A 15120-nucleotide genomic window follows, 5' to 3' on the forward strand; every position below is an offset into this window, starting at 1 on the left:
GCAATTGATAAACTGTGCGCACTGACACACCAACCACCGATAGTCATGAGGGCGACCCTTGGCAGTGCAACCCGCGCGGACAGTCATTTAGTCGAAACATTTAGCTTCACTACATAAATCATGAAATGACGAGAAAATTCAATTATCCCTCTCTGGCACCTCCCTTCAACACCTTGCCCAACAACCGTGCTTCCGAATTTTAACAGCTTAGGGGAAGTGCGAGAGCGAGAGCATTTCGCTCAAACGCCTTCAAACGCACCCAGCATCACGATGATAAGACGGCATGTCCGAAAGGCATTATACGGGGGGGAGGGGTTGTTGGGTTTTCTGGGTCGAAAACAAAACAACTCAATTTATCGTAAATAATTGATGATATATTCGCTTCGCTCTTTGTCGTCCGAGCTGTCTAACGGTCGTGTTTAAGGAGAACCGACCTGGGACCGTGTCAGGATGCGTCTTCCGGTTGTCTTACTGTGGTATATCTTCAAATTGGTCAACGGCGGCCTGCGAAAGATTGGTCGACTACTGAGGCAGTGGGCTGTGAATTGTTGTGGATGATTGAACAATAAATTGAAATTAATCTATCTTAATAAAAGCCTACCACGCTGTTGAGAATGGGGAAGTGATGTTCCCACCCTTTTCTGGTGAGTTCTATCTCCTCATCGATGTATTCCATCCCTTTTAGAAACCCCGTGCTTAAGCAACCGCGAACTGCAGTGTGCAATATTTCACTGTTCTTCTCTCTCTCTCTCTCTCTCTCTCTCACTCTCTCTATCTCTCTATCTTCCTGGTGCCATTTGTTGACAATTTTTCATCGTACTGCAGCTGTCCTGTGTTTGCTGTTGAATACTTCTTCACCGTAAAACGGACGGAAACATGATGGTACAAAACGAGGTTGAAATGAACATACCACCACCACCACCGATCATCATCATAATCCTTATCATCATCATCATCATCAGCCGTTCCGTTCCAAGGTTTCCTTTTTTTTGCTTTGCTCCCTCCAAATGCCTTGTTTCAGTTGTAAATATTTTATGCAAACGCACCGACAAACAACCTTCTGTACGATTTCATGGCCAAGATGGAGATGGAGTCGCGGCAAACCGTACCTTTTAGCTTCAATTTCCTAGTATGATGCACACACGATACACAAAGCTCTGTACGGAAGCTTTCGAATTTTCCATCGTGAAACTGTTTTTTTTTTCTTTTTGCTTCTTGCCGGTGATGGCATCGGATTCTCGTTTCACATCTGCTGGCTGTACCTTTAGAAGAAGCAAAAAATAAAGGAAAAACAACGATGTTTAGCGTAACGGCACGGGGTATGAGAAAATGGGTTCACAACGCGAGCAAAGAAATGGGTTTTTGGTAATTTTTGCTACAGGTTTCCCTTTACATTGCCTGCCGTGCAAGTAATGAGTGCCTACCGTTTACCATCCAATCACGTCCACAAGAGTTAGCGTGCGCCGAGCTGACGCTCCAGTTGTACGTTCGCAAGCGCAAGCCGAAAAGAAATCTATATGTAAATTTACTAATAATCGTAAAAAATTATTTTACACAACAACAAAACAACAACTCCTAAACACTAGCAGATCAGCTGCCCTAACATGGAAGCAGGCAGCCTGTCTTAAACATGGGAGTTTTTCCTTTCAATCTCTCACATTTCAACTGATTCCGGACAATTCAACTGCTGCTGGAAAAAATAAATTCCACGTAAATTGGGCTCAATAATGCGCAATTGAAGACTGAGCACGTGGCTTTCTGCTAGGCCTACAGAGCTAGGCTAGGCAAACAAATTAAGTGAAGCAAACGATGGCAAATGATTAGGAATTTGAATGGTAAAAGAAAGTAGAGAGAAGAAAAAAACATCAAGTCAATTCAACCAACCATTCCTGGCTACGGCAAAAGATGTACCTTTTTTGCATAATTTAGACAAAGTGTTTTATTATTAACGATGGACGATAGACACGATCGTTTTACGTTTACGTTGTGTTGCATTGTTTGTTGGTGCGACGGCCAAATGGCAGTTCGCTCGTAAAGGTAGGATGTTATTTTTCCAAACATGGAAAACACTTACCGTTGTTCGGTGGAAAGCTTCCAAACGCGCCCGTAATCATTACACGCTGATCATCGCTCTACAATATCTATTACTCGTTGAGTGTTACATGGGTCATTATAGTTTCTACTGGAACTTTTTGTTTTTGTTGCTTTGAAATAATGGATTTGTCTTCCAGGAATGACAAAATGAGCAGCACAAACTTGTTAATTTAGAATCATAATATTACAGGCATGTTTGAGGGGATAACAGGATACTCGTTTGAACTGTCATTAGATAAGATAGTTCGCATATACCACGAATGCAGTGGGTAACATTAAGACTAGAACGACCATTATTTATTTTCACAAGTTCTGGCATATCGAGATCAGAGCAAATGATAGTTAAAAACAATTGTTCAAATAAAAAAAAAGTAGTCAAATTTGATATTTTCATGGGTTTTGCGATGTGAAGATACGATTCTCTCATTGTACACTATCTACAATCAATTGAGGTTTTTAATTGATTTGGCTAGACGAACATCAAATTCAAAACTTTTAGTGCGTTCCACACAAATTGCACTTGCTGCAGTTTTTTTTCGGAAGGTCTAAGTCTCTAAGTCTGAGTTTTTCGAAGGTAAAACTATAAACCATCAAAATTTCATTCTTCGAGAGATTCTCCAGAAATTTCGTGAGTTCCAGAACCGATTTCAAAGTAGCATTCAATGCCCTCGGACCTTGCAACAATAAGGAATTTTTTGAAAGCTAATGCATCTTTTGAGGACCAAAATTGATGAAATGAGAGTGTTGAAGCTGTTGTCTGATCCGTTCGAATCTCACTAAAGGCTATAGAAGAGATCTTCTATTGGGTACTCAACAGAACGCTGGAAGACGTCTTGTGAAGTTGGCATCTACACAACTAATGGAAGATGGAGGCGTAAGTAATGTAAACGTAACTACAAAGCGAGTCCTTAACCAATGGATTGAAGATGAAGGTAACGAAGACGAGGTACTTGCTTGCTGGAGGCTCTGAGCGAGATCATGGGAACCCAACTGGGGAGTGGAATATCAGTTGATCTCGTCCACCTTGAGTCTTTTGAGAAGTTTTGAAGGTTTTTTGAGAAGTCTTTTGGAGAGTGGAATATCAGTTTTGCTACTTTTGTACGATCTTTGGCTTCGTACAACAACTCCTAACATCCAGAAAACACTCCAAAATACGAAATATATCACACACTAATACGTCCGATAGTTCTTTACGGGCATGAGTCTCGGATGATGCTGGCGAAAGACGTCAACGATATTATCTTTTTTGAGCGGCGGATGTATATGCACCGTATGCACCGAAGTGCATACATACATATTTGTGAATTAGTTTCGTTGTGGAAGTAGAATTACAGAACCGGGTATCAAATCCCATCCCTACCGTGTCTCCACATAGCAAGAACTGACTATTCGGCTATATGGTAAAACATGTCTAGTAAGTCAGAAATGACCTGGGTGGCCTTAGAGGTCGTTAAGCCAAGAAGGAGGAGGGAGGCGTTAGCTAGATCAAGTAGAGGTCAAACTGCCGGTGATACAGACGAGATTGATGTAGACGAACCTTGGATCGAATTTCCTGGAAACAAATTGGGGTTTTGACCATGTCAACACGACGTGCTCAACTGAGTGATCCAAGAATGAGTTAAATAATAGCTTCCTTCGTCATTTAGTTTATTGCAATTCTAGTCTAAACTAGTCGAATTCTCAGTTAAAGATGACCAAAACAAATCAGACCAAACAGACCGAACAGCTTTGTAAACTCTTCATGTTGTGAAGCTATAATATAAGTTGGTTTAATAAATACATTTTATTTAATTCGTTTAAGCTTTCCATACATCTCATCCCATGCATACGCGCCGTTTTATCTTTTCGCTAGCAGCATATCGTGAGCTGCTTGTCGTCCTGCGTTCCCATCTGCAAATCCATTTGCTACCCTTGTTGCGAACTCTGTTATTATCACTTGTAATACCACTATTACTCAAAGCTTCACTGCCAACCATTACCTAACTGCGGGCGAATAAATTTTGCTGCAAATGAACAAACGGACATTTTGCTTCACGCTTCACGCCCATACCACCGACACAACCACAGTGGAGCCCCAGCCGGCGCACCGAATGCTGCCGGGTCTGGGCACAAACGCAGCGCACTAAAAATCGTCGGTAACGAACGAATGAAAGTAGATAAATTAAAATTGTACAACTCCTCCCCCGCCGGTTCGTGCATCAATTCGTGACTCAAGACGCACCACAGGGCCAACGATCTACTAGTGTCCTGCTGGTAGGTAGAGCTCGGAAAACTTTTCGCCCAGATTAGCATCTTGATGCTCGTGAAGAGAATCATCGCTACGCCATAAAGAGGGATCCTGCCCGACTGGACGTTGGGTTCCGGGTTCACACTTCAATCCCGTTGGACGGGAGATTTCCCTGTTCGTGCGCCAATGTTAAAACACTTTCACAGCAGAAAACGCTACTTTTTAACTTCCTCACTTAACAGAGCCTCCCGTTCCCCGTTTAGCGTCCAGCGAAAAGCTTGAATTGTTTCTGTACAATACTTTCCACCGTCAAACCACCGGTTGGGGGACGACCTCCCGAAGGAATCCCCGGCCCGCAAAAGCAAGGCGCGTAAATTTTATCTACAACTAGAATTTATTCGCATAATTTTTCTTCTTCTTTATCGGCCATGTTTTCACCAGTGATGGATGGAGCTGGTAGCGACGAGGGACGGCAAGAATGCCGCCTCTGTGCGGCTGAGATGTTGTAAAATCTAAAAAAGATTCATCGGCTGTAGTTGGCAAGAATAAAACAAAAAGCGATCTAAAGCCAGGAGTGCGTCAAGAAGTGAGAAAAATGTCCAATTTTACAACTGATCTGACTGGTGTAATCCCATCGGATGGGTAGCGCTTGTTAAGCAGCAAGTGATGAAATTTATTGCAGTGAAATGAGATTAAATGTACGCACGCGGTCGGGGATGGAATGGGGCAACAAGAACCATTTGCATGCTGATAATGAGGATTTATGCTAAGTTTTGTAACCATGCAAATGACGGGTTTTAATTGTTCGAAATAATTTGCAGACATTGGAAGAAAGTTTCCTAATGCTCAGCAACCAGACTGGAAAAATTTATAATAGCTTCAAGCACTTCAAATTTTATCTCAAAAAAAACTCTCAAACATGCTTTCAATAAAGGGCATTAAAAGTTTAGAACAAATCATTTAAATTTAGGTTTTATTAGCAACCAAAATTGAAGAAAATAGAATGAAGAATTTCTTAACAATACACAGCTTAGTCTCACATAATTCCTAAAGTTCTCTTATCATCATTCTCGAGTAAGCCATTCCAACAGAACTGTTTTTATAATGGTACCAACTCATCGACTTGAGGTCATTCTTGTTCATACGCCGCCCGTTCAGATTCGAATAATGGCAATTATTATACCACCAGGCACCTTCACTCAAGACGGCACAGCTTTCGCCCGGTCTTTGATCGTTATCACGATCGAAAGTCGAAAACTTCATATACTGGTGAGATGACAGTGAATCACCTGCCGTGCCGGAATATTCGCCGACCTTCTTCAAGGGGTATTGTTCCGTCTCATTACCAATCAGAAACTCCTTATACTTTGCGTACAGATACTTTCCACTAAAGTCTTCCAACTTCACCACCAACTCATACGGCCATGTCGCCGTCAACCGATGTAAACGTTCCAACCCGATCCAGAACTCTCGTCCGATGTTTCCAAAACCATCCCGATACGCGTCCCAGCTGCGATAGAAATTCAATGATTCGTTCGTGTGTTGCTGTATCACGAGCCAACCGCCATCGAATCGTGTCTGCTCGCAATAACCTATAAACGGTTCCTTATTACCATTCGGGTGTATCAGATACATTCCAGATTCCTTACTAGGCACTTCCTTGCACGATCTATACCTATGATACAGGCAATCTTTGCTTGGTACTTCAGCCGATGGACGACTCTTCGCTGTAAATGTTCCTTCCTTTAGTGTCATCAGTTGGATCTCCTTTCTCATCTGTTCGTGACTGGCGCAGGAAGTCTGTTGCGAAAGTATTTTACCCGTCTGAGTTTGCAATACCGTAAGATTGTGACTCAGCAGATGACTCAGTTGATGCAATGCCCACAACAACCCCTCCGAAAGGTTCGTCTGTTGTGAAAACTTCTGTTCGATTGATTCTCGATCCTCCTTCAGTGCGAAATCCATCTCGATCAGCTTGTACTGCAGATATTCCAACCTAGCTGACAGCGCATCGTAACCACATTCCGTTGGACAGGATTGGGAATTGTTTTCTTGCCGACCTCTAACCACCACCGTTGCCGAAAGTAATGTTAACACAACCAACACGAAGCTTTTGCATGATCGTTTAATCATGATGAGCTTGTTACTATTCGAAAACCAAAACTAAACCTTTCTTAAGCACACACGGCTAGAACTGTTGATGGTGATGAATGGAGGTCCCTTTTATAGGACTTCAAAGTAAGACAATCAAGTAAAAACGACATCTTTTTGTGTGGGTATCTGTAAGTCAAACAATTTTCAAAAAAAAAACATGTCCAAATGATAAGGTTTTGCCAAGCAATAAATCATTACAGGTCATACTTGATTATCGCTGACTCCCTGACCTTAGACCAACAGCGTTGGTTAATTAGACGAGCACGACACATAAAAATTATGTTTGTTGATAAGGAGTTACTGTTTACATCAATTACTCAAGTGGAAGAATAATTCGTCTTGGCAAGTCTTGTACCTAGATGGATGACGTAAAGGTCTTGATTATCCTTCTATTAGGTATCGTAGGTCTTTTTGAGATTTTAATTTTTTCTCAAGTTTTCAATGAGTTCTCAAAGTCCTTGTCAGTCGTCTATCTTTCCAGAGAAAGCTGATTCATTATCTATATTTGAGTCTTTCTTCCAACTACAGGTCAAGATAACTGACCTAAAAGTTTCTGTAAAAAAAAAATGAAAATAAAGAGCCTAGCATATAAACTTAACATCTACAATATCTAAGCTTTCCAGTTGTTCTCAATCTGTCAGTATAGCACACACATTACGGCATATATATTGCAAAAGTAAATTTTATTGTTTATAAAAATTATGACCTTTTTCTAACATCTAACTGTACGAAAGATTAGCAAACATTCACATCAGCTACCGATGACAATCCAGTTCAATGTATTGCATTACCAACAACCACCAAGAACCATCGATAAGAAATCAACGTAAAAAGTGTTTCAATCTTGTGATGCAAGTTGAAACGATTTGTCAACAAGAAGCAAAAAAAACGACATTCCCCCATGGAACCAGATGCCCCAGTTACCGTTCGGGCAGATTTGTGAAAGGATGCAATCTCTTAAAGCCTCCAACAGTGGTTTTTTGGTGGAGTTGTAGCTTGTCAGCCAGACTTGTTATCTCATATACCCCGAAGCAACATGTTGTCTTGTTGTTTTTTTTTTTTGGTTCACTGCTGCTGGTACCATCCACGAGTGCTCTATCGCATCAACAACGGAAGCGATCATCTCGCTTTTGGTGAAGGTTCTTTACGGTGTATTCCCTTCACATTGCTTCACATGGTGGGCGCATCCTGATGCATCGAGCGAATCGTTACTTACACGCATCCGTTAAGGTGCCGTATGATGCTTGCTTGTGTATCGAATAAAAAGCAAAACACACCGGCAAAGAAAACCCTTTACGGGCATCAAAAGACAAGCTATTGGAGGATATTGTACGCACCTAAGAGAGGCAACAACAACAAAAAAAGACAGCTTTCTGCTGTGCACCGAACTTCAAAAGCTCAAGATAAGCGTCAAGCCGATATCAGACAGGCAGCATCAGTTGCCATCAGTGTCCCACATATCGACGACTCGTTCCGGCTTGGATTGCGTGTGTGGGCCGCAATCGGTTTCACAACCAACACGCTACGGGTGTAGCGGTAGAGACCAAAAAAGAGAACCAGGAGATTGTCACTAATCCCGGTAGACAACCGTGCAGCTCCAGTATCGACCATCAGCAAGCCCATCCCAGGTCTGCCATGTCACATGCCGCTTGTCAACACATTTATCGGGCCCCAGGCAATCTTCCGATTCCCATCCATGGGAACTTCATGAAGAAATGCATCTTAATCCTTCTTCTTTTTTTTTGTTTTAGTTCTTCGAACCTGCAATCCTGGCAAAAGCTTCTAAAAGCATGTCCGGATCCAGCAAACTGGATGTATTGGATTTGGATGTGTCTTCATTCTTGCTTTAGTTTATGCAAGTTTTGACGTATTATACCTTTCAAAAAAAATCTTTCAAATCCCAATCCAAAGTCTATTTGGAAATTTGTTTTAATTATGTGACTTCTTGTTGGAATATTGTTTATGTTTTTTTTCTTAAAACGCTCTGATAAACGAATCATTTCAGGAACGGATCAAAGACGAAATATTAGTTATTTTTTATTAATAAATATGGGACAAAAAAGATATTTTTCTGGCAGATTGACTCCAACCTACATTGCCAAAACGAACAACTGCATCGGTAAATATTGTACAAACGAAAAAATGCTTTATCTGAAAATAATAATGAAAACACATTGGTGCCGTGACCAGGATCATGAACGATTTGACAAATTTGATTTAGATTCGGAATAGATTCTTTCTAGTTGTACACTGATGTAAATCAATTATCGTCAGTAAATGTATTTTTTTATGATTCACATGTGCTAACTGTTAAGGTTTCCAACTGAAACAGATTTCCGTTCTACTATGAAAATACTTTGAGGCCATTACATTCCCAAACATGGCTTATCTCGCATACGGTGAGGCTAATGCATTTCGTTTGATGCTGAAATTGAAAATCCTTCATATTTGTAAGAAGTAACAAATAAAACTCATACATAACTTATTCATTTCTTTCCTGACAAAAACGAGCATGATGCCGATTCGGCGGAAGCATACTAATGCTACTTACCGAAAGTGTGTACCAAACGCCATGCATCCCAAAAGCCTGCACAAAGAGAGCATCCGTTGTTGTGGTTTCGGAAGAAAATTAAATGATTGCTTCGTGCCCAACACCTTTTGCAAAACTTTCCATTCGGTGGCTTATGGTTGGCTTAAGACGCCATCATTCCAGGGTACCCCACCCCCCTGCTTGCAAGAAGGTTTGGTAGGAAAACGGATTTGCCACTCGTCTCGGCACCTTCCTTTGCAGCACATTGTACGACAGCACCATGCTTTCGAGGAATGGATGGAAAGGCAAACCCTTTCATTAAGGATTTCCGTTTCCCATTTTCGGTGCTTGACTACTGATTACACCCTTCAGGTTTTGAGCCCAAAAGGGTCAAGTGTGCCATTTGACGGTGTGAGAAAAAAGGGGAACGGGGTTTTAATGCCCAAGCATGTATCTTCGCTAAGTCAATCCGTACGTTTCTCCCTTTCTCTGCAGCCGAAACCATAATCCCACACAACGGCTGAATGTGCTAAAGACTTCTGGGATGAACCGGTGACCGGTAGAAAAGAAAACTCTCCCTGCATCCCTATTCACCACCCGTGACCGCAACGAAGACAGCCACCACCCCAAGGGAGGGGGGTGTATTTGCCACCGATTGGAAAAGGGCTCTTAAAGGAAAGATAATTTTCTCTTAAGCATTTCTATTATTTTCCCCCCAAAAACTCACTTAATCGACTCCGAAAGCCAAACACCGTAGCTGCTTGTCACTTCGGACAGGGATGCGAAACGTTTCTCCAGTCCATTCAACGTGGACAACCATATGGAGAGGATAGTGTTACAGCGTCATCAAACCCTCGCTCTTTGCCGAAACCGGTTTTTGGATACTGCGGACACGACAAGAATTTAATCCGATTTGCTCCGATTCCAATCGCACCAGCAGTCGGTACGGGTATGGGTGGGAATTCCTTCGGTTAAGAAGCATGAGTTCCGTTTCGTTCGCCAAGGGGTACTGATGAAATGTGTACGATTTAATTTACTTGCATCCATTGAACAGACCGGCACAGAAGGGTAGTTGTACGATATAAAACAAAAGATAATTATTTTGTTGTTACAGTACACCCCTTTCGATCTCCAAGAAATAATACATCTTCGAATGGATTAAAGGGCAAATAGTTGAAATGCATTGAAAGTAATCATATGTGTCTAAAAGATATAACGAAATCAGGAAAATACCCATTTCACACACAAAATAAACGCATTTCCCATGATTGACTGGACAGCAAAAGAAATGAAAACTGAGTAAAACAAACGCATTCGAAGCATTAAAATTGCTATACCTCTAAACCTTCGCATACTAAAGCCCCTCGTATAACGTGGCAATGCTAAAAATTTGCAAGACACTTGAACGATTCAAAGAATTTTGGGAACCAATAAAGTATCGAAAACCGCAACCAGTAATTTGAATGCGCAAATATCACTATCGCGAACCTTTATAGCAAGACATAGACCTGAACAATAATATTATAGCACCTACACTAAAGGGAATAAAATTAAAGGGAATAACATTAAAGGAAATTATCAAAAGAAGTCAAAATTAGCTTACTGAATAAAGAATACGACATCAAATTGTAATGGAGATAATCGCCCCGGAGAATAATTAGAACTAGAAATTACACCAGAATATATTTCGACCTTAGTATGTCAACTGAGCGCACCTGAAACTGTGCGCGAAAGAGCGCAAGAAAGTACGAAAGCTCAAGAATATTTTATAGTAGAATACTACTTATAGCTAGATAACGCTTTATAGCAAACTCAATACTTCCTTACAACATAAAAACAAAAGAATCTCGTCTTGTGATTCATTTATATTCCTAATGCATTGCCGTAACGGGCCTCAATTTTTGGTTTCCTTCAAATATTGAGCGCTATTGAAAGAAAAATGCGTTGTCCAAGGTGGGGCACAATCGTTTCAATATTGTCACTATTGTTTCCCACACTCACAAAGAGTGCAACAATGTGTGATGTTGGAGGGTGAACGTACTTAAAAATTCACTGCACACAACAGTGACCGTTTCTTTCATTACATTTCATTGCTTTAGTAGAATGGTGACAATGTACTTTGAGAAACAATTTCATTTCAAAGAGATTTGCATTGCTGCATTGGAAGGTGTCGAAAACAAAAGTTAGAAAATTCGTTACGCATTCTGATATTGACGATATGACGAAAGGAATTTTACCAAGAAATCTTTCCAATAAATCGAAAAGTGTTTATATAGTCTTTTTAGATCTTAGGCCTGACTTTAATCAAGCGAAAATAATCTCATGTCACACTCAATTCCACTGCAGTGGTCCAGTAAACCGAGTGCATCAACAAACTCTCAACATATAGGACGAAAGGTAAATAACGTAAAATAAAACAGTTTTTCACTGTTTCAACTTCAAGTCACTCAATGTGAAAGCCACCGAAATGGAAGGATTTTGAAAACCTTTTTTCTAACTCCAGCGTAGAACATCTACGTGGTGTCAGGGTATAGAATGAAGTGGTCACAGGGTTTACAGACACTTGGACAGACTACAGATCCAGAGGTAAAGCAAAAAAGCACAGATCATTGCATACTTTCAGTTGAGAGAACGAGAAGAAGACGAAAAAAATCACAAGAAAATCTTTCAAATAACTCAAGCAGTAGAACTGCACAAGTAAGAAGCTCGGATGACAAACAGAAAGAAAAGAATACAGCAGTGCAAACAGAACAATGCTAGAAACACCGGTAATGATCTCCAACGCCACCATCCACAACCTTGGGAGTAGACCAGGATAGTTGTTTTGGACGGGGGGAATGGGAATACACTATTTGCACGGAAGGACAAAGCTGATTTCTTTTCAGCCAGTGCAACCTTTTGTGTGTTGATACATCTTCACCGATGGGAGTACACGCCACCTGTGTATCCTTGGAGACATTTTTTGGACATCTGGGAACCATGTGTACGAGCGAGAAGCAGCAGTTTGTTCTACGTTCTTGCGTTCCCGTATCCATTGGATGATAGAGTACGTGTTTCCGTTGGGATTGTTTGAGACTTTTAATATTTTTTCCCTCCAACATACCTACAACCTCCGCAGAAGGAATCGCTTTTATGTGACCCCGTTTTTAGCATCTATTGACATTTATCGTCAATGTCACTGTTTGCGTTTACCGGTGGAGCAACGGGTCAACCGGAGCTTATTTGTTCATGCTCAGTTCATCAGTTGGATGGATTGATACTTGCACGCTAGAGAACAAAGAAACCGAACTTTGAACCTGAATATGGTGACCACGTTTTAGAAAATCTCTTTGAGAATAATGTATGAGAGTCGTCTAGCGAAGGATGATAAGCTATTGCCATGCAGTTTAGCATCTAAACTATATCCTAGTATCTGAGTATGAAAAAAGTACTTTCGGTTAAGTTCCTCTTTCTTTTAGTTGGATCCATTACCTTGCGATTGTTAGCTGTGATACATTATTTATTATGACTTGATATGGACAATAAGATGTTTGTTGATTGTTCTAGTATTCTAGTGCACTTTTCATCTGTGAAAATCTTTTTTTTATAAGATTTTTAATTAGAGTTGTGGGTAATGAATCATTTGAGAATGATCTAGAAATGTCATTCTACTTCTAAAATATCTCCAAACTTAGCATCTTCAACTACAATTTTTGCCATAAGTATCCCAAGTGCAATAATTACCTTTTTATAGCAACTATTTTATTTTACGAAAAGTGTGGATGTCTTGATCGTGGACTAACACTTCTGCTACTTTGGACTATATGCAATCAAAGACAAAAAGTACTGGGGGATATTCCATTCCCAACATTTTTGTTTGTAGTCCATTACTACGTACAATCATCTTAAATGACAAACTTCACGTAAATGGACACAACAATACCATAATTAAATAAGACTATTTGCACAAGGGTAAAAGTTTGAGACAAATTCCTTTTCTTTCGTTGGACCTGCATCACATGTAAGAAGCAACCTTTTTTTGTTTTGCCACACTACACACTCCAAAAACACGTATCGCATGACACAAAACTGGCTACACCGATGATAACAAGAACAACAAAAAAGCGGTCCTAGCTCGCTTTGTGCCTTTCGGGGTTCCATCAGCTTGATCGTGCACTTGATGCACTTTGAATGAGATCACGATTTACACCAGCAAAGAAGTGGCTGAATAGCTAAGCAAGGAGCACCCTTTTTTCCTTCACTGCGTTGACAATGATTGCAATGGACGCAACGTGTAGACGTGGCGCATGGAATTGCTAAAACTGCATAAGCTTTCCTTCGCCGTAAGCCACCGGCAAACGGACATGGTTGATGGATGATGTCGTACCAGTCGGATTCGACGGTGAAAAAGCTCTCTCCGATGGCAAGGTGAGTGTGCAAGTGGTCCGAATGCTGTTAGAATTCCTTTTTATTTCTACTTTCTTCCTACCGACGGATGAAGCGCATAGTGCAATAATGGGGGCTGTGGCTTTGTGGGGCTTTTTTATTCGACAAGTACATTTGAAGTTGCGCTAGATGTTTGGATGTGCCGCATAGAAGCGATTCAAACGATGCACCCGAAAGTGCATCAGCAAGGACGGGTATGATGGAATCACTAAAACCCCCCGGGGGGGCGAGTCGGGTTGTGCCCCGAAGGAAGGTGATCTCCCGGAGGCGCTTAGGATGTTGTGTGATACGTATGCGCCTTTCTTTGTCGTGTCTCGTGTGTGTACCGTAGTGCACCATTCAATCGGGTTTTATTGTTGGATAAGAAGATTGTAGACTGGATGGTGTCTTTGTTCGGTTAAGCTGCTTTCTGCGATGAATTTCTTCATCACAGTCATGTGTTGATACTTATCGATAAACTTGTTCCGCAATCAAAACTTTCCCTGACTCCCCTTTTTTTTCTTCTTCGTTGAACAAGCTGCAGCGTTGATGCTGTTTTCGAGCTTGCTTTCAGCTGTTTGTGCAGGATTATGTTTAAGCACGATATTGACACCAAAACAGTTGGAAATCCTCCAGATTACTATTACAATGTTTTACTGTTATTATGTCCTTGCCTACGGATTTTGTTTGCTTTTGAAAATGTGTTTTTTTATATTTATTTTAGTGATTTAATTTGTTTGCTTTAATAGAGTGAGTTGGTTACTACCTGTACTTCTTAGTAACAAATGAAAAAAATGAAACGTTTATCGCCTAAATTTATGCAATCGATATTATCCGGCTGTGTAGTTAACTATAATAAAAAAATATAATAAAAAAAACATCCTTACGACAATTAAGAAAAAAATTAAAACAATATATTTACTCCCCCAACAAACTCCCCCCCAACCCTTAGAAAGGACGTTGCGGATCAAGAACCTAGGAGGCCCCAGGCGGAATAGTTTTTGGGGAATGTCCTTACCAGTACAAAACTGCTTGAACCGTGAGATGGAGGATATGGAAATTTGCTTTGAGACACACTTTTTTACTTACCTTACAGTTTTATATACTTCTAATTTGCACGCAGGACACTTTACTTCCGTAAACCACAGGCAAGCATTCACTTCGATAGACAAAACTGCCTCTTCGTGGCCACTTTGATTTTACAAACTGGTATTTTCTTTGATTTTTTTTTTGCTTTCAAAAACACTACTTCAATGTGTCCTTTGGCACATTCAAAGCACCACACTTGCCTACAATGGCCACATTTTTTTACCCAATAAGCGACACACGATTCACGCAATAAGAGATAAGCTCATTTAGAAATAGACATTAAATTTTTTTCATAAAAAAAAAACAACCAACACTTTCTTTTTTTTCTGTGCTCAAAGGCACATACACACTTCAAATGCGCTTTTCCACATTTACAACACCTTTTAAACATTTAAAACACCTTTTCCACATTTAAAACGCAACACCGCGCAACAATGATCACATTTTGCAATACACTAATTAACGCAATAAGCTTTTTGAGCAATGGACAACTACACAATGAACACTTTTTTTCACCAAAAAATAACCAACACTTTTGCATTTTTTCTGTGCACTTTCCACAATATGTATCGAAAGTTTTTATTTTTTATTAATTTTATTAATATTTTATGAACTAGCCGAA

The 15120-nt window shown here is 40.4% G+C and overlaps 2 protein-coding genes across 2 annotated transcripts in view; both read right to left on the bottom strand.

The window, feature by feature from the left end:
* Nucleotides 1-14744, bottom strand: part of LOC125769770 (nyctalopin-like) — a 266449-nt gene extending 251705 nt beyond the window's left edge. The window contains exon 1 of the mRNA XM_049438623.1: nucleotides 14499-14744. The gene's annotated coding sequence lies outside the window, so the exon portion shown is untranslated. The remainder of the gene's footprint in view (nucleotides 1-14498) is intronic.
* On the bottom strand, nucleotides 4633-6586 carry LOC125769775 (microfibril-associated glycoprotein 4-like). Its single transcript, XM_049438628.1, has one exon. The coding sequence runs from the start codon at nucleotides 6452-6454 to the stop codon at nucleotides 5369-5371; it is 1086 nt and encodes a 361-aa protein (XP_049294585.1). The 5' UTR covers nucleotides 6455-6586; the 3' UTR covers nucleotides 4633-5368.
* Nucleotides 14745-15120: the final 376 nt, after the last annotated feature.

The sequence above is a fragment of the Anopheles funestus genome, chromosome 3RL (genome assembly GCF_943734845.2).
Source record: "Anopheles funestus chromosome 3RL, idAnoFuneDA-416_04, whole genome shotgun sequence".
Classification (NCBI taxonomy): domain Eukaryota; kingdom Metazoa; phylum Arthropoda; class Insecta; order Diptera; family Culicidae; genus Anopheles; species Anopheles funestus.